The sequence below is a fragment of the Oryzias latipes genome, chromosome 24 (genome assembly GCF_053564925.1).
Source record: "Oryzias latipes strain Hd-rR chromosome 24, Olatipes_Hd-rR_3.1".
Taxonomy (NCBI): domain Eukaryota; kingdom Metazoa; phylum Chordata; class Actinopteri; order Beloniformes; family Adrianichthyidae; genus Oryzias; species Oryzias latipes.
The window spans coordinates 11,589,840-11,610,284 of record NC_136260.1 but is presented as its reverse complement, the minus strand read 5'-3'; the positions used below and the strand labels follow the sequence as shown (position 1 = coordinate 11,610,284).

Genomic DNA, 20,445 nt, shown 5'->3' with positions numbered 1-20,445 from the left:
AGTGAGAAACTGCTTATATGATGTGCATAAGTGACATCATGATGTGAATATTGAACAAATAGTTTTGGGAATTTCATTCTGATCTGAGAATTGTACTGAAGCGACTGAGAAAAACTGTAATATACAGTTATTGAAACAACGTCTAATTAAAAAACGTACATGTGGTATATTTATGAGAGAATTCTGCTGCCCTGAAAATGTGAATGTAGACGTGTTGATTCATAAAAATGTGACTTTTTACATCTGGTGGGCGTGTCATGTGAGTTTGACTCCGCCTTCCCCAGTTCTCCAGTTTGTTTTGCTTTTGCCGGTTCAGAGCCTGGATCATGTCTTGTTAGTGTTTGAATACTCCCGTCTGCTCGCCTTTTGTTGGAAGAGAGTCGGTCTGAGGTTAAAACCAAGCGGGTGGAGTTAAAGCTGTTGTCTGGTCTACCTGCGCAGGTGAGATGAATATTTCTCCCTTTTAAATAACATTGCCATGCTTTATCTCTCTGAAATAGTCTTTGTAGTATAAAGATTTTTTTTAAGTATGAGTTTAGTGACGTACAAAATTGAATCATGATAATCCAACAGACTGAATGCAAATTTGTATACCTGTTGAACGGCATTTTTCTCACCAAGTCCCAGGTTTGAGCAGTTGGTGGTGGTAGAAGAAGGGATATGAATGGTGCTTTTCTCATAAAAACCTCTGATGGGTGAGGTCAGGCTGCACCCTTTGAGTAGATGCAGATACCTTTTGGGAAGATTGCATCACAGCTACTTTGTGACAACTATAGCTGACATTCCTCTGTGTAAGTGTCATAGAGGGCCTGTTTACAGGTTTGGTCGTTTGCTTCATTGCTGACTTCAATTAGAACACATTGTCTCCCCTTGCACTGGCATTTTGCTCTTTTTCAGTCTTTAAATGCATTGTGCTTATAGTTAAGGCTTAATAGTTCAGAGTTGTACTATGGACCCTGTTGAACAAATTAATGAAAAGCCACAAAAAACGTTTAGGATTTTTAAACAATCCTTTTATCTGTGCATGTATTTCTGCTGCATGTCTCTGATGTCAGATTTTTCAAAGTCCCACTCTGATCATCTTTTGATCTAGTTGCAAAGCATTCCTAGTGGTCTTTTATGATTATTGACTTTGAAAAGCATTTGACACTCTCAATCATGTCATCCTACTTGACGAACTGAAAGTGCATGAGATAAGAGGACTAGCGCTAACTTGGGTCAAAAGCTATCGATAACACTTTATATTAAGATTCCTTAACAAGCTTTGTTAACACATTAACAAGCATTATAAATTAATTTATAGGGTGTTAGTAAGACATTTATTAGTACAATAAGTCTAATAAGGTTTATTAAATTACTTAGTTAACACATTTACAAGCATTATTATTAGGATGTTTTCAAAATGCTAGTGATGCATTTACTGATATTATAGGTGCCTAACAAATGTGTCAGTGTTAATAAGCTTAATAAGATTTATTAACAACCTTTGTTAACAAATTAAGAAGTATTATTATTGTTTAGGGTTCTAGTAAGATATTTATTAGCATTATAGATGCCTGACACAAGCCTAAGTGTTCATAAGCTTAATAAGTTTTATTAACTAACTTAACAAATTAATAGGCTTTATTAATGTGTCAGATGCTAGTAAGATATTTATTAGCATTATAGATGTCTTGCAAATACCTGAAAGTGTTAATAAGATTTATTAACATCTAAAGTCAGACCATTTTCTTCTAAATCCATATTACTAAACTGCTTATAAGCTTTACAAATGTATTAATTAACTTTGTTAATAGTTTATTAATTGTTTTGCAGCACCCCATCTAAAGTGTGGACGTTTTTTAATACAAACAACCACAAAGCATAAAGATTGTAAAAAGAACTTTATGAAATTAAAACAGACTAAACATACACAAATTGTTCTGTAAAAGATATATAAAAATTTAATTCAGACAAATAAATTTTTTTTTAAAACATATATACTGTTGTTGGATGACTAGCATCATAGAGGATAAACTATTAGCATCTATCCTGAGTGAAACATTCATTGCAAATCCCATCACCAGGAGACAGTTCTCTGCATTCAATGCCAACAGCATTCAACCACATTTGCCTTGCTTCAAAGTCCACAAGAAAGTTACACAAGCCAGTCATTTTTGAAGAACGAAGACAATAAACCTACAGGAGCCAGGCTAAAGCTAACACGCTAACGACCGACCGGTGCAGAATCAAAGATGGGCGGGGCTTTTTTCGTCACCTGTGTGAAAGCAAAGTCTAAGAGGCCATTCAATTGGCTGAAAGTGAGCACGCCTGTTTTGCTGATGAGTTTGATTGACAGATTCATTAGCCAATGGTGACATTGGTTAACCTGCCCATCTTTGATTCAAAATCAAAGATGGGCAGGTTAGCGTGTTAGCTTTAGCCTGGCTCCTGTAGGTTTATTGTCTTCGTTCTTCAAAAATGACTGGCTTGTGTAACTTTCTTGTGGACTTTGAAGCAAGGCAACAGTGGTTGAATGCTGTTGGCATTGAATGCAGAGAATTGTCTCCTGGTGATGGTATTTGCAATGAATGTTTCACTCAGGATAGATGCTAATAGTTTATCCTTATTAGCTATGATGCTAGTCATCCAACACCAGTATATATGTTTTTTTTTTTTGTTTTTTTTTTGTCTGAATTAAATTATTATATATCTTTTACAGAACAATTTGTGTATGTTTAGTCTGTTTTAATGTCATAAAGTTCTTTTTACAATCTTTATGCTTTGTGGTTGTTTGTGGTAAAAAACGTCCACACTTTAGATGGGGTGCTGCAAAACAATTAATAAACTATTAACAAAGTTAATTAATACATTTGTAAAGCTTATAAGCAGTTTAGTAATATGGATTTAGAAGACAATGGTCTGACTGTAGATGTTAATAAATCTTATTAACACTTTCAGGTATTTGCAAGACATCTATAATGCTAATACATATCTTCCTAGCATCTGACACATTAATAAAGCCAAATAATTTGTTAAGTTAGTTAATAAAACTTATTAAGCTTATGAACACTTAGGCTTGTGTCAGGCGTCTGTAATGCTAATAAATATCTTACTAGAACCCTAAACAATAATAATAATTCTTAATTTGTTAACAAAGGTTATTAATAAATCTTATTAAGCTTATTAACACTGACACATTTGTTAGGCACCTATAATATCAGTAAATGCATCATTAGCATCTTGAAAAATCCTAATAATAATGCTTGTAAATGTGTTAACTAAGTAATTTAATAAACCTTATTAGACTTATTGTACTAATAAATGTCTTACTAACACCCTATAAATTAATTTATAATGCTTGTTAATGTGTTAACAAAGCTTGTTAAAGAATCTTAATATAAAGTGTTACCAAGCTATCTAACAGGAAGAAAACAATTTGTCAAGATTGATGAATTTACATCAAAAGCCAAAGACATAAGTTGTGGTGTCCCACAAGGATACATTCTGTCCCGTTGCTATTCAATATTTACACAAATGATATTCAATGTTTCAAAAAATTTTAAAACTAAAATTATTTGCTGATGACACAAATGTATTATATTCTACTGACAATTATAGGGAACTTAATAATGTGGTGAACACACGGTTAAACAAAATAAAATCATGGATGGATTACAACAAATTATCTTTGAACCTAGATAAAACCAAAGTGATGTTTTTGGTAACGCCACATTGATAATGCCAATACAGAGCACTCAATTAAAATAAATAATGTATCAATTGAAAGTGTTTCAGAAATCAAATTCTTAGAGGTTGTTATCGATGGAAACTAAGTTGGAAGCCACACATCAGACACATACAAACTGAAGTCTCAAAAAGTATTTCAAGATTTTTATTGTACTGCTCCTTACCATATTTCACCTACTGCATAGAAATTTGGGGAAATAATTATAAGAGTTCACTACATCCTCTCTCTTTTTACTTCAAAAACGAGCAGTCAGAATAGTGCATAATGCCGGCTATCTTGATCATACAAACATTTTTTTTTTATCAAGCCAGACTCTTAAAACTGTTTGACCTTATTGTTTTTTACACCGCACAAATTTTATACAGAGCCGGTGGGAAATTGTTACCATTCAACATCCGAAAAGATTTCTTAGAAAATGAAGACGGCTAAAAACTGAGGGGATAAGAACCACAAAGAAAAGTTTTTGTGTTTCCATGTGTGGCACTAAATTTTGGAACGGGTTAAGTAATGAGCTCAGCCAATGTTGAAATATTCAATAAAATGCATAAAGAGACTCTGATTTCACAATATAAAGATAAGAGGATTTAAGGATCAACAGGTGTTTGAATAATTTCAAATGTATGTGTAAACTTGATTGTGGTGAAATAATCAAAGCTCTTTTAATTACAACCAATAAGTATTACATTGAATAATGTGCAACAATGATTACTGAAATGTTTTAATTACAATCTACTACGCTATAGATAATCTTAACTTGATCTTCAATGTGTAACAACAATAATTACTGGTTTAATGTGATAATGTGTTCTAGTAATAATCAATAAATATTACACATGGTTACTTAAAGTTTGAATCATTGATGTTTACTGAAAAGATGTAAGAATTCTTTCTGAGGATAATCAATAAGCACCTGATTTTGTTACTTGATAACTTGATCTGCAATGAGTGTTACAAATGAGTTCTTTTTAAACCTGTATTTTTTGTCTGCTCCTTATTTACAATGATTTGAATAAAGAATGCTCAGAAATGCAATTTTAGGCATTATTTCCTTCACATATCTCCTCCATCATCAAAAATCCCAAAAGAAAATGTTAGAAAATACCAATAAACACAATTTTCATCAGAAACAAATACGACAAAATGAACTGATAATTTGTCTTTTCTGAGTAAACTGAGACCTAAGAATCAATGAAATATGTCATGATTAAGAGAAATGTGAGATAAAGTAGTTTCTAGATTTTCACCAGAGTGCGTCTTTATTAAATAATATACGTTTTTTGTCTTCAACAGTGTGTTAGGTGCAGCAGAAGGGATGCTGACTGACATTCTACAGCGGTTCAGAACCTTGACGCTGAGTGTCAAGCCCCTAAGCCGCCTTCCTCACATCTCAGACCTCGTCCTTGGCTCTCGTCTGTCACTTGGCGCTACTGTCACCGCCTCCGAGGTCCCCACCCTTTTCCAAGAGCCCTACATCTTGTCTGGCTACCGTCCCGTTCAGCAAGACTGGCGCTGCTACCTCTTCAGCCTCTTTCAGCAACATAACGAATCTCTGAATGTATGGACTCACTTGCTCACAGTCCCTGTTCTCTTGATTTCCTGGTGGGCCAATGTAGGTGCCCTGGGGTACACCATGGATGCAGCTTCTCTACCTCTTAGCCTCTTTATGGTGTCTGCACTTACATACCTCTGCCTCAGTGTGGCAGCACACCTCCTGCAATCTCACTCAGAGCGCGCACACTACTTCTTCTTCTTTATGGACTATGTAGGTGTAGCTGTGTACCAGTACGGTTGTTCACTTGGTCATTATTTCTACACATCAGAGCCGACATGGAGGGAAATAGTTGGATGGCTCTTTCTTCCTGGAGCTGCCCTACTTGCGTGGCTCTCCTGTGCCGGCTGCTGCTTTGCTAAGTACAAGTACAGGCGGCCGTATCCGGTGCAGCGTAAAATCTGCCAGCTGATCCCCACCAGCATGGCCTACGTGTTGGATATCAGCCCCGTGGCCCACCGCCTGCTCACCGTCTCATGGACTCATGAGTCTTCCCTGACCTTTCACGCCCTACAGATTGCCTCTTTCCTGTTGGCCGCCTTCTTCTTTTCCTGTCCAGTCCCCGAGCGCTTCTTTCCAGGCCGCTGTGACTTTGTGGGCCAGGGTCACCAGGCCTTCCACGTGTTTCTGTCCATGTGCACCTTGTTACAGCTGGAAGCTCTTTTCCGGGACTACGCCAGACGGCGGGAGACGGTGGTGGAGGTTTTTGGGGAGCGGCAGCTGTGGTGGGGGTGTGCAACCTTCCCTGTTCTGCTTATGTGTTGCTTCCTGACAGCACTTCTCACCATGAGGTACACAGACAAGAAGCTGCAAGAGCAAAATGATAAAAACCTGTAGGAAGTTTACTGAGAAAAAAACACTCTTTTATGATTTAATTGTTTATTATTATGCAAATGTTGTGATTACTTTAAACATTTAAATAATAAAACTAAGTAAAACTATTTGTAGTATGCTTTCATTTCCAGTAATAGTTTCTTAAAGTCCTGAATCAAGGAAGAAAATAGTTGGTTGATCATAAATAAAATAAAAAGTAATTTAGACTTTTTATTTATTTGATTCAAGAACCTACTACTGTTTAAAAATTAGGATGTGATGTAAACAAATACGCAAAGAAAAAGTAAGAAAGTTGAAAATACTTCCCTGTAACCCAAAGCATTCATAGATCTTCTTTACATTTTATGTCCATCACTGAGACGTTATTTCCTTTCTGTGGTCATACCAGTTCTCTTGAAGGAGAGCTGGTATGATGGTGGACACACCTTTTGTTTCTTAGAATTTGAGAGTTATTTCTATAGGAACAGTTTCAGGAGAAAGTGCCTGTTGTTTTACCATTAGACATGACTGCCCAATCCTGGTCCTAAAGGTCTACCACCCTGATTGTTTTCCAGTTGTCCCTGCTTTTCCTGTCGCTGAATATAATAACCTGGGATTATGTCATTCAAGTAATCATCAGGGAGAAGGCAAACAAGATGGAAAACAAGCAGAGCGGCCAAGTAGTTTTTTGGAGTCTGTTCCAAGAATCACTATGTCCTTCAGACATGGGTTTCGACCAAAAGGGTTATTAGAACTTGTTGCTACATACAAATACAAGTAAAAACTTGACATTACCTCCACTTACCATATTGTCCGTACCAATATGCACCATCAATGAATGGTATATTTTCAAACTTATGTCATATGTAAGGCATTATAAAGCACATTCAGCGAGACAAATGGTCAGAATAAGTCCATCAGTCAGACTTTTTTAACAGCGTTCACAGTAACTCTAGAACTTGTTTGTAACACGCTACACGTTAGCATTTTCACAGTACTTGTAACTCCCAACCTTGTTTAAAAGGTGAAAAAAACAGACTGTTACAGCTAAAACAAACATTACTGAGCCTACGCTAACTCCCAACCTGGTTAGTAACACAGTAAAAAAACACAGTTTGACGCTGATACATGTATGGCAAGTAGCATATTCACAACACCTATAACTTCCAAGCTTGTTAGCAACACGTAATTAAAAATAGACTGAAGCACTAAAGCAAATGTTACTGTGACTACGCTAACTCCCAGTAGTAACACATCATAGAAAAAAACACAATCCGCCATATTAGCCATATTAACGTATCTACAAGAACACCCAACCTTGCTTGAAACATGTTTAAAAAACACAAATTGCCCTTTTATCGGAGAGCCGTGTACCCTTTCAAAATTGCTTTGGCATTAGTAAACACTGTGACGTCATTTCCGGGTGAGCTATTCCCAGTGCTAGCTGTGTGACTGCTGTCCTCTTGTTTGGCATTAGCCTTACTACTATTGCTTACTCTAAGGGTTATCTGGGTTAATATTCACATCTAGTACCTTTTATTAGCGAATTCACCACTGTTAAACCGCTTGCTGTTCACTTTTCTCATTTTGCTAAATAAACCACTTCTCTTTACTTAAACACCGCTAGCCTTAGCTTAGAACCTAGTATGGCCACCACCACTCCTTCCGCCTCTCCTCCTCTCTCCTGCCCCATGTGCCATATGTTTAGTGATGATCCTGCCTCCTTTAGTGAAGATAGGGGTAGGTGTGTTAAGTGTAGTCTTGTGTTAGACTTGGAGGCCAGGCTGGAGCAGTTAGAAGCGCGGCTCCGCACAGTGGAAGCTAAGCCGGCTAGCCAGGTCGTTACTCGTAGCGCGGGCCGCGCTACCAGGGCTAACTTAGTTAGCACCCCAGCGCCCTCCCAACAGCCGGGAGACAGTCAGGGGTTTGTACCGGTTGGGAGGAAACATAGTGCTAAACGCAAAAACTTAGAGCACCCGAGACTCCACGTTAGTAATAGGTTCTCCCCCCTCAGCGACACACCCGCTGAACACTCAACTCTGGTTATAGGCTCTTCTGAAGTTAGAAACGTGGAGCTCCCAGCGGCTACTGTCAGGTGTTATCCGGGGGCCAGAGTTGGTGACATCGAGGGGAACCTTAGGATGTTAGCTCAGAGTAAGTCCAGGTTCCGTCGAGTCGTGATTCACGCAGGCGGTAATGATGCCCGACGGAGACAGTCAGAGGTGGTTAAGTTAAACGTAACTTCGGTGTGTAAACTGGCTAAGACGATGTCCGACACTGTAATTTTCTCTGGTCCCCTGCCGAACTTAGTCAATGATGAAATGTACAGCCGCTTTTCATCATTTAACCGCTGGCTTTCTAGATGGTGCCCAGAAAACGGCGTTGGTTTTGTGGATAACTGGAGCGCGTTTTGGGGGAAGCCCGGTCTCATGCGGAGAGACGGCGTCCATCCCACTCGGGACGGTGCCGCTCTTCTTTCTAGAAACATTTCTGCTAGCCTTAGTCTGTTAACCTGACAATCCAGAGACGAGACCCGGGCGCAGAGCAGCAGTGTAAAACGCTCTTCTGAGCCTCCCTTAGGGTTAGTGCCGGTGCAAAACCCATGCAGGGAAAGTCAAGTAGGTCCTAGCTTTAGTTTATGTGCTGAAAGACAAATGAAAGGAGCGCGTCATAGAAACCTTAAAGTGACAGACAGCAGTTCTCACAAGCAGAATTATGATGTAATTAAATGCGGTTTATTAAACATTCGATCCATTTCCTCCAAGTCCCTCTTAGTCAACGAGTTAATTACTGATAACAATCTTAGTCTTTTAGCCTTAACAGAAACTTGGCTCCATCAGGATGACTATGTTAGATTGAATGAAGCAACCCCCCCCCACTTATGCTAACTATCAGAAATCCAGGATTTCAGGTAAAGGAGGGGGTTTGGCAGTAATATCACAGTCTAGCTTACTTCTCAGCCCTAAAGTTAAAAATGCTTATAATTCATTTGAAAGCATCATATTGTCTTTAAGTCACCCAAACAGGAAAACTCGAAAACCTGTTTTACTCATAATTATTTATCGCCCCCCCGGCCCATATTCAGAATTTTTAACTGAGTTTTCCGACTTCCTATCGACTATTGTCTTAGATTCTGATCAAATTATAATATTAGGGGATTTTAATATTCATGTTGATGACCCCAGTGACTGCCTAGGAAAGGCTTTTGCAGCTTTATTAGATGATGTTGGTTTCACCCAAAGTGTGAATGAACCCACTCACTGTCATAAGCACACCCTGGACCTTGTTCTAACCCATGGGATAGAGATCAGCCAGCTGAGTGTCCTTCCTCTTAACCCCATCATTTCTGATCACTTTATGATTACCTTCCAGCTTACACTGGAACATCCTTCTGCCCCAGTGAATAAGAAACAGCTTAGAAGAACCTTAACTGACCGTTCTGTGTCTGAGTTTAAACACACAGTTCAGCCAGTACTTAGTGATATTCTGAGAAAATACTCTGAGACCAGCTCCCATAGTATCAGTCCTAGTATAAATGACCACTTTGTTAATGATGCCTTACAAGCCCTCAGGAGTACACTCGATGTTGTTGCCCCCTTGAAACCTAAGTTCGTCAGACAAAACCGAGTAGCACCGTGGTTTAACGCTGAAACTCGTTCTCTTAAACGAGAAACCCGTAAGTTGGAAAGAGAATGGCGCCGCTCCGGTTCAGAGCAGTCTCTGGATATCTGGAAACATAGCCTATTAAATTATAAAAAAGCTCTGCGTAGAGCTAGAAGCCAGTACTATTCAACCTTAATATCAGAGAATGGAAACAATCCAAGATTTCTTTTTAGCACTATAGCTAAATTAACTCGCAGTCAGAGCTCAGTAGAACCACATGCTCCTGTTTCTCTCAGCTCTGATGATTTTCTTACATTTTTCGATAGTAAAATCTCAAATATTAGACATAAGTTAAATCAAGTTATTCCTACTATCAGCCCAGAACAGGCTGAAGCGGTAGAAATGGAGGCATCCATAGAAACCTCTGTAACATTGGACTGCTTCACTGCTGTGGATCAAGCGGAAATAACATCAATTATTACGTCCTCCAAATCCTCAACGTGTCTGTTAGACCCAATTCCCACTAGACTTTTTAAAGAAACTTTTCCCCTAATTAATGATCCCATATTAACAATGATAAATGCCTCTCTGGAAACGGGTTACGTGCCACAGTCTTTTAAATATGCAGTTGTTAAACCTCTTCTGAAAAAGCCCAGTTTGGATCCTAGCATCTTGGCCAACTATAGACCGATATCAAACCTGCCCTTTATTTCTAAAATCCTAGAAAGAGTTGTAGTTAAGCAGCTTTACTGCCACCTACAGGACAACAGCCACTTTGAAGACTTTCAGTCGGGGTTTAGACCTCACCACAGTACGGAAACTGCACTAGTTAGAGTCTCTAATGACTTGTTATTGGCCTCAGAAAAGGGACTACTTTCTATTCTGGTCCTGTTGGACCTCAGTGCTGCCTTTGACACTATCGACCACGGTATTTTACTCCATAGATTAGAGCAGGACATAGGGATCAGAGGATCTGCTCTCCAGTGGTTTAAATCCTATCTGTCTGATAGGTATCAGTTCGTTAATGTAAATGGCCATTCCTCTCAGTGCACTCGAGTCAACTATGGAGTCCCACAGGGCTCAGTCTTGGGACCGATCCTGTTTACGCTTTATATGTTACCCCTAGGAAACATAATCAGGAAACACAGCATTAATTTTCATTGTTATGCCGACGATACGCAGTTGTATTTATCCATGAAGCCTGACCAGAATGACCAGATAGAGAAACTGAACGCCTGCATCAGTGACATCAAGACCTGGATGACAATTAATTACCTCCTCTTGAACCCAGAAAAAACTGAGGTCATTATACTTGGTCCTAAAAACCTCAGAGATGCTCTGTCTGCTCAGATAGTCTCCCTGGATGGTATAAGTATAGCCCCCAATTCCACAGTTAGAAACCTTGGGGTTTTACTTGACCAGGATTTATCATTTAAGGCTCACATATCTCAGGCGTGTAGAACTGCCTTTTTTCACCTGCGGAATATTGCTAAGATCAGAAATATACTTTCTAAGAGTGATGCTGAAAAACTCATCCATGCGTTTGTTACGTCGAGGCTGGATTACTGTAACTCCTTGTTAGCAGCGTGTCCTAAGAGTTCCTTAAGAAGTCTCCAGCTTGTTCAGAACGCAGCTGCTAGATTGTTAGCTGGAACCAGCAGAAGAGATCACATCACTCCTGTGTTAGTTTCGCTCCATTGGCTCCCAGTTGATTCTAGAATTAAGTTCAAGATCCTCCTGTTAACCTATAAGGCCTTACATGGAATGGCCCCGTCCTATATTAAGGACCTCATAGTCCCTTACCAACCAATCAGAACACTTCGCTCGCAAAATGCAGGACTGCTTGTGGTTCCTAGAATTAGTAAAAGTACGGTTGGAGGTAGAGCGTTTAGCCACCAAGCCCCTGTCTTATGGAATAAACTCCCAGCTCATGTAAGAGAGGCCGACTCAGTTTCTACATTCAAAGCTAGACTGAAAACATTCCTCTTTGGACAGGCTTATTGTCAGACTAGTTAGTATTCAGAGATTATTTAACTTATTGTTAGTTTGTTTAAATTAAACTTAATAATAACTATTTCTTTTAAAAGGCTGCTAGAAGTTGAAGCTGGGGTAACTATGGTACACTGGGGTTCTGTCCTCTTTCCTTTTTTACTTCTACCCTTCCTCTCCTCTATTCTTGATCATAATTTATCATTTAGTTCTCCATGCCTCTGTTTGGTGCAGTGCGATTCATGTATTGTCCCTCTTTTCCTCTCCCCTCCTGGGGAGTGGGAGTGCTTCCAGACTCCAGTTGGCTCATCCGTGCTCCAGTTCCTGACCGTTTACCTCGCCTTTGCTCCTGCTCCTACACCTGGCTGTGGATCCTGCCTCTGGCTCATCTCTGGCTCGTCTCTGCTCTGTACCTGACCGAGTACCTCGTCTCTGCTCCTGCTCCTACACCTGGCTGTGGTTCCTGTCTCCGGCTCGACTCGCGCCTTTGACTGTCCCGATAACCACAGCTGGATGAAGCTCGTCTGCTGGACTTTTATATATGTAGTTGTAGATTTAGATAAGTTAATTCTTCTCTAAGATTTCTGGTAAATCGCCTGTCCGTCCTGGGGGAGGATCCCTCCTTCATGTGGGCACCCCTGAGGTTTCTTCGTTTTTTCCGGAATCCGGTTTTTTTGGGAGTTTTTCCTTACCGCGAAGGGGGGTCTAAGGGCAGGGATGCCAGTATAGCTTAGTCTGTTTGTTAGTTCATTTTAGTATTTTTCTATTGAACTCTTTGTATTCGTGATCCTTTTGATTTCATGTTTTACTTCGAAGCCCATCGAGACGACTGTTGTTGTGATTTTGGGCTATACAAATAAAATTGAATTGAAAATTGAATTGAAACCAGAATTAATCCATCTAAGGTGCTCTAAATTGTAAGGCGCACTGTTTTTTTTTATAAAAAAATGAATTCTTTTAAGAGCGCCTTATAATGCAAAAAAAACAGTATCTTAAATCTATTTGAGTGGTTCCTGCATGTTTTACTTTTCAGTATCAATATCTAAAGGTTTATTATTTTAAATGATTAAATTGAAAGAAAGATTATTTATACATATTATTATATTTTTTTACTTCAATTCAAATTCAAATACTACAAACTGATGAACTGCAAAGTATTACCTGTCCGCTGTAGCCGATAGCAGCCCTGCCCCACCCAGAGGTCTACAAACCTGAATATCAGGTGTTCAGTAGATCCAAACCTACAATTATTTTTAAAAAGCTAAGGACTATACTAATAAGTTTTCAACGTAAACAATCAATAACCTCCTTTCATGGTTTTTAAAACTCATATAATCAAATGTAATCTTTGCTAATTTAGTTTGAAAAATAATAACCAAATGAAAACTGTTGTATAACTCATGCAACTCTAAATGTGCATGGGTAGTTCTTGTTTGACAATTACAGGCTGACCTTTTACAATCTGGAATGTAACAACACTGTTTTTGAATAAATGAGTGAAATAAAACAGCTGTGACCTAAACTTGTTCTTTTACATTTTTTTTTTGCAATCCACAGACACATTTTAAACCTTGTGCTATCCTAAGACCCCACCCTTACATTGCCGTGTTCTCCCTACTATGACAAAGGTGAATAAAGGTGGAAAGATTTCATGGAATCCATGGACACCAGTGAAGATCAAAAATTATTGAAGAAAAAAAGGTTCAGCGCTCTGTCTTGTGGGTCTAGATGACCCAACTCCCAATGTTAAAGTGCCTAGGATAGTACAAGGGTTAAAAGTTGAGTTCACGTAGGGAGACTGAATGCAGAGAGTTAGTGTTTTCTGCGTGTCTTTCAACCCTGTAACTGTGGTTTACTCAGACTCTGCATTTCTACAAAAGTCTATGTTGAAAAAGACGTTTTCAATGGAAAATCACTGACTGGTTCATGAAATTTGTTTTAGATACTGTGTAGCAAACCATCCAGCTGAGTTGGGAGGAATATTTCTCAGAAAATGAGGATTTTATTTGAAAGAAAAATCTTTATGTACGATACTTTATAGTTTCAGTGGAAAGACAAGTGTCAGGCTCATTTAAATCTTTGCAAAACAATGATGGCATTATTTTTTATTACTCTACTTTCTTAAGGACAGTTTTAATCGAGAAACGAAGCAGGAACTTAATTAAGTTTACGGCAGCATGTGGATTTGTGCGCCCAAGCCGTGAAATCCATTTTTCCTCCACAGGGGTGATCCAACAGAAATGACTTGTTGATAGAATTTGTGTGCACACCAATTGTGCTCAGAGCATTGGAACAAATGTTTTAAATCGGTCATATTTGTTTTCCGTGTTCCCCCGCTAACGCTGCATGGATATTGATTCTGCTTTGTGCCTTGAACAAACTCTTTGCAGGGGGAGCAGGCTAACTGCTGCAAGGAAAGTGGGGTTTCAGCAGATGATTACGATAGTATGGGGTTGTTAAGTGAGCATCGGGGACCTGCTGTTTTCAATGAAGGTGTGTCTTTAGCATGGCGTTTCATCTCTGCCATAGTGCACAGCTAGGAAACGGGTTTCCCTGTACAATGAAATGCTCTGCTGTCTGCTCCAAATGCTAAAGGTTAGATAAATAAAATAAAGATATAGAAGTAGGATATATACAGGATAAATTCATAGATGAATTTAGGGTTTTAGTCACCGATTATAGAGATAAAGACCTGAAAGGCAAAAAAAAAGATTGCCGTAGTCACAATTTGGTTTATTTCAGGTCATTTCTGTTTAAAATTTTAAGATCACCAGAGAAAAACTGAAAAAAGGAAACATTTTTGTTTAATATTGTACTGTTTACCTCACATATTTTTTAAATGATTTTTGCTCATCTGACCCAACATTTTGTGAATGTCACATTAGTATCCTCTAAGATCTTTGAGAATCAGACGAAAATGATGAACATAAACAGAAATGTAAAACATACATTTTAAGAATAATTTAAATGCATGAAGGTTAAACTTTATACAAACATCTTGTGCAAAATAAAACACACAAAATAGCATTTGAACACAAAAACTCCCAAATACAACAAAAGTCTATCTGGTTATCTTTAAACCTTTCACTTCAAAACAAACTCTGGAATTGCATTTAAAATATGTTGCACTGCAAGATCCATGAAAATGTTATAGTCAGTTCCTACGCCCTAAAACCTGTTCCACTGGAAATGTAGGGGAGGGGGGGGGGGGGGGGGAACTCCCATAATCTCCACTTCTGTCACAAAACCCTCACAGCAACTCACATCCACACGTGAAGATCTGGGGTCAACAGATAACTCTTTATGCTGCTTTATACTACATTGAGAACACTTTTAATGAAATAACACAGGGTTAGAGCTGCACCCTAAAGCAAAGTAGATTACATTGAACCAGTTTCTGCATTTTTCCAAAAAAACAAATATCAGATTTAGAAGCTAAGACTCAGTAACTGCACTTTCATTTTTTTCTTCATAATAAATATATCATTTTTGTACAATTATAAATAAAAAAAACTACAACGGAATATTTTCGCAGCACAAAAATTAAGATCAACTTCTGCCAGAAAATGCATGTTTTAAGTTAACATGCATTTGATTTAAATCTGAAATAGTTTTACTGATAGTTTTCTGCAGGAACGTGTTGCTAGGGGGCGACATTTAGCTGGTTTAGGTGATGAGTTTGATTTTAACAGACATAAAGTAACTAGTTAAGGACACACAAGCTGTGCTTTGATAAGAGCTGCATTGCCTTCAAAAAAAGTCCTTTATTTGAAGTGAAAATTACTCTTCCAAATAATTACTTAAATGAGTAAAAAAAAAGTAAGTGCATGATGGGAAAAAAACCCAAAAAGTACAGAGTTCAAATTTAGGGACAGTTTTATGTTATTATATCTATTAAATTAGAAAACAACAAAAACGTCTATTTTTTAAGAAAAAAAAAATCTTCCTTGTAGCCTCTTTCATAAAAACAGATGAATGCTTAAAACAAAATATGTATAAGATGAATGTAGTGGAGTACTGGTTCTTTGACACAGATTTGCTTTACTAAAAAGTCATGAGAGTAAGAACAGGAAACCTATAGCTTCCTGTCAGCGGCTCCTTCTATAGCAAATGCCAGTGAGAAGCCCCTCCCTGGTTCACCTGAACGCCGAGCAGCATATAAAGCAACAGCAGCCGAATGACTGACACCAGCTGGAGTTCCATTGTCGCAGGATTAAAGCTCGTTCTGTGTAAGTTATGAACCTTTTTCTGTTTTGCTGTTTCCAGAGTATTAAATCTTTAAAATGCTAGTTTTAAAGGGACAGGCACATTCTTTTGTCGTAGTAATGCCAAACCCCTAGGGTTTCTGGAGGTAGACTTTTTTGGATAAAAGGTTAATTATTTCATGTTTTTCAGAGGAAAAGGACGATGGCTCCAATTGGGATGGTCAGCACTCTGAGCTGGTTTGGACCTCTAATGTTCATTCTCTCTGCAGTCGCCTTCATGCTCCTCAGCATCCTTCTTATTACCTTGTGCACCAATTGTCAAAAGTAAGATTTTAAAAGTTTTTAAAAATGCAATTAAAGATTGACTTCAGTAAATGTTAGAAATGTTGCTCGTCGCGCCAGAAAAATGCAAAGAATTGAAATTTGTGCCACCTGTCTTCACCTGCATGAACCATGCCCTCTCTCAGCTTGGAGCGACTCAGTCATTCACTTTTCAGGTCCAAGAAGGCTTTGATTACCATTCATCCCTTAGTAAAGGCCCAACCTAAATACTTGTCAGACCTGATGGGTGGTTTCGGATGAAGGGTGTTCCCTGTCTGCAGAGCAGTTAATGCCATTTTAAAATTAAGGGTGTTCGACTGAGTTTGCAACTTGATTGGCATGAGGGCAGCTTTCTGCGCTTGGGTTGCCATGATCTGTTGGGACTGGGGTTTTCTCATTGCCATGCACATTCTTACAGAAACACACAAATAAAAGGAGCAAAATATGTATTTCAAACTGTTTTATTATTGTTACTGTTATTAATATTAAAACTGAATTCATTTTAACTGCTATTACTCATCCAAAGGAGTAGCAACAACAAAATGTGAATGGGTAGAAATTCCTAAAACCCAGATGGGCCGGCACATACTGTACAGGGGTGTAGCAAATCATTTTCGGGGCTCGAGATTTCAATTAAAAATACTACTTTTGTTATTTTTGAAATGCTTGAAGAAGCCTGTATTGATAATTTCCTAATCTTTGTCAATAATAATACTAATATTGACTCAAAGGTTGGGGGGCAAGTGGAGGGGAAAAACAGCCCCCCTGCATCTCTCTGCCCCTGACCACATGAACTCTAAACTTTATCTTCTGAAATCTGCTCCTGGGGTCATGAAGGCATAGAATGTAATGTTTTTAAATATACTGTTTCAGAGGGTTTTTCAACAGATAGAGAGCAGTTGGGGTACATTTTCTTTTTATTAAAGGGCAATATTGAGGCAGCAGTCTGAAATCATCTTCATAATCAACCTTTATTTATTTATCTAATCAGTTTATTCATAAAACAAAATAAGAATGTGCAGTATTTCATAATTTCGTGTATGTTTGTCTGGCTGCAGAATGATTTAGGATCATTTTAAAAGTTCTATCTTTTTTTTTTTTTAAGCTTGAAGTCCGGTCAAAGATTCAAAAAGGAACCAGATACAATAAATGAGGAGCAAAAGTTGGGAGCCAAAAAAAAAACAGTCACCTTTTGACATACACAGAAATGATAAACCATCAAACCCTCTGATGAACTTTTGTATCTCCCTTTGGCCTCCACAGAAAATCTAGCAGCAGCTATGGCATGAATCAAACAAAGGTAAGAACTTCCTCTGAAATTCTTTTCTTTCTTCCTCATCGGCTGCTGTCACGTCTTTCCCCAAACCTCACCATCATTTTATCATCCTCCACTGATGCGCCTGCATCATCAGTGTGTAAATACTGAGTTCAACGCCTATCGGTATTCATTAGCTGGTAATTAGAAGCAATTAGAGAGGAGCTATTAGCAATCAGTTTTGAAGAATGGTGGCGATTGTAAAACGAGCCAGCCTCATTAGGTACAAATCATGTCATGTCCACTGAGAAATAAAAGATTACACCGTTTAAAAGAAATGTTTAATGATGTGACGTACCACCAAAACACTTAAAATGTCATGTATTTTCTGGATATGAGTGAATATGAGCACATTAAAAACTCTTTAACAACTAAAGTCATTCAGACATAAATACAGAGGTTTATCACTTCTCTTTACATAGTTGCTCTCTTTAAAACATTGGCCAGAAAAATCCAGAACAGCATGAGGTCCAGAAAGTTTTTCTTATTACAGATAAACCATTTTTTGATCACTCAAAATATAAATAGTGATCATGGTGAGAAAAATACTTTATTTATTGAGCAGGTAAGGTACTAGAGCAATTTACAAAGCATTTATAAAAAGCATCATTCATTTATAAATGGGTCAACTGCTGGTCAAATTTCTCAGCTTCATAGTTGAGATTACGTATAGAAAAAATAGGTTTTTAAAGATTAAACGTTGCCATTTATTTTTAACCCTAAATTATCAAAGTTCACAACAAGCAGCTAAAAGCCCTAATCAGGGCTCTCAGACTCCAGGCCTTAAGGGCTGGCATCCTGCTGGTTTTCCAGAAATCCTGCTTCATTTGCTGCTGATTACCTGGACCAGGTGTGTTTGGCCAATAAGGAGCTTCAATAGCGGGCTGGTTGGAAAACACGTATCACACTGGCCCTCGAAGCCTGCAAAGTGCAGTGTATGGACATCCTTTTTCTGATGAAAGGCTGAAATGGTTTTGTTGTAGTTTACATTTTGGTTTTTTATTTAACACACATTTGAGAAGATTCATCCAATGTTCACATTTGCTTGCCTCCACTCAGGCAACCTCTATCTAGATAATAGATGGCATCTTGTGCTAGATATCTATTAGACATTGTATACAACAACAATCTTGTTTCTACAAATTTATATATAGCATTTCATGTAAACAAAACTTGTAAACTATGTATATTATTTTTACATGAAATACAGACTCATTCACAGACTAAAAACTCTTTCATCTTTATTTATTATAGACTACTAGCTAAAAAACTGAATTTTGCTCATATATAAATAAACTTAATGGTGACGTTTGCATCTGCAAGATTTGATTTTGGCACAACATTTCTGAAAGCAATGTTACAAATTTGTTACGATGTAGCTTGTAACAAAGTTCACAGGTACCCAAATATAACTGATGGTGCAAAAGAAGCAAAGAGCTTGCTAGTATGAATGTTTAAGTACTGAGCTAAAAACCTTTTCTCCACAGAGAATGACCCTGAAGGAGTTCTGTTAGAAGTGACAATACCTAAAACAGCAAATACTGCTAACGTCCTGGCAATGCTATTCTACTTCACAAAAAACAAAAAAACATTTAAAAAAAACAAAAAAAAACATGATTGTTTTTTTTCTAATAAAGCAAAACTACTATGTATATGAATTATACATTGCCTCCTTGTGGAGAATGCTTTTAACAATAAACACATCATTTCTCTTGGTTTCCGTCAGAACTCCAACGGGAACACTGAAATAAGCAGAGGAGGATCCAATGGTAGGTTCATCTTGAATCTTATACATTTTAAAAAGAAATGCAAATTTTTCTTTTTTTGTGTATTCAAGTCATTGTTACTTGCTTTTATTTCCAGAACCAGACGGTGTTGTGAACACCAACTGGCGAAACCACAGCACCATGCCTCCCCTCACACTGGAAAGAACTAAAACCCGCAGCACCCAGAGTCAGCCAGTTAACTCAGGACACTAACCTTTCAAGAAGAGAACTTGACCAACAGAAACAACCTCATTCCTACAGCTAAGAAGCAACATACCAATGCACGGAAAAACCCTTTTCCTAAACTTGACAGTATCCCAAAAGGAGTGGATGCCATCCACTCATTCTACTTCATCTGCACACGGATCTCTTTGGCCTGGAATTTAAATTCTGAACTTTTCATCATTATTCATCAGCTTTTTGCTTGCATTTCACTTGAACTCTGACTCCCAACAGAAAGATGTCTTTATAGGTTTCACACTCACAACAAAAATATGTAAGCTGGAACAATAAAAACACAATCCAGACAGGCTGCAAATGTGTTTTACTTTTGTAAGTTATCTGGTTACAAAGACATCCTAGAAACCAAGTCTTCCTAACTCAAGAGTTCAGTGGTGGTTAAAAGTCCTGAGGCGATTGGCTCACTGTGTCAATCGACCTGTCCCTATGTTTGAAGGAGTACAAGACACCCTGCTGTCGTCACGGTGAATATTCCAATCCAGCCACTCAGCAAATAATACTCTGAAGACAGAAGCAGAATGAGAAGGTTGTTATGAAACTTACTTTAACTCAAATGATGCTCATATTTTGTTTCTTTTACTATTCTATTGAAGACTTTTTCTTTTAGATTTGCATTTGCCTGTTTAGTGTGACATTCATGTAAATTCCTGACAAACGATGAAAAAGATGTCAATAAAAAAAGTGCAATAGTTCAAAGCCATAACACGGTCTCCTTTGCTCCAACAATATCACACAATCCAAGTAAATGTCTTACAGTTACATTCAGGACCTCTAAGGAAGATGATGAGTGGCAACTCAAAGAGATTATTGCACTAGATCAGGTCTACAACCTTCAACCCTTCAAGAGCTATTCAGGTCGATTTCTCAATGTCAACAACCCAGTATAGGAGTCTTGTTTAGAAAATTAAAACACT

General features: G+C 38.1%; 2 protein-coding genes across 2 annotated transcripts; both read left to right on the top strand.

The window, feature by feature from the left end:
* Positions 1-268: 268 nt before the first annotated feature.
* On the top strand, positions 269-6,212 carry paqr8 (progestin and adipoQ receptor family member VIII). Its single transcript, NM_001201495.1, is given in 2 exon segments — positions 269-441; positions 5,021-6,212. A coding segment is annotated over 1 exon segment (1,074 nt). The 5' UTR covers positions 269-441; positions 5,021-5,042; the 3' UTR covers positions 6,117-6,212.
* A 9,595-nt stretch (positions 6,213-15,807) lies between these two features.
* On the top strand, positions 15,808-20,234 carry LOC101166101 (uncharacterized). Its single transcript, XM_020714740.3, has 5 exons — positions 15,808-15,913; positions 16,080-16,213; positions 17,474-17,510; positions 19,252-19,294; positions 19,389-20,234. Exons 2-5 carry the CDS (start codon positions 16,092-16,094, stop codon positions 19,502-19,504), a joined length of 318 nt encoding a protein of 105 aa, XP_020570399.2. The 5' UTR covers positions 15,808-15,913; positions 16,080-16,091; the 3' UTR covers positions 19,505-20,234.
* Positions 20,235-20,445: the final 211 nt, after the last annotated feature.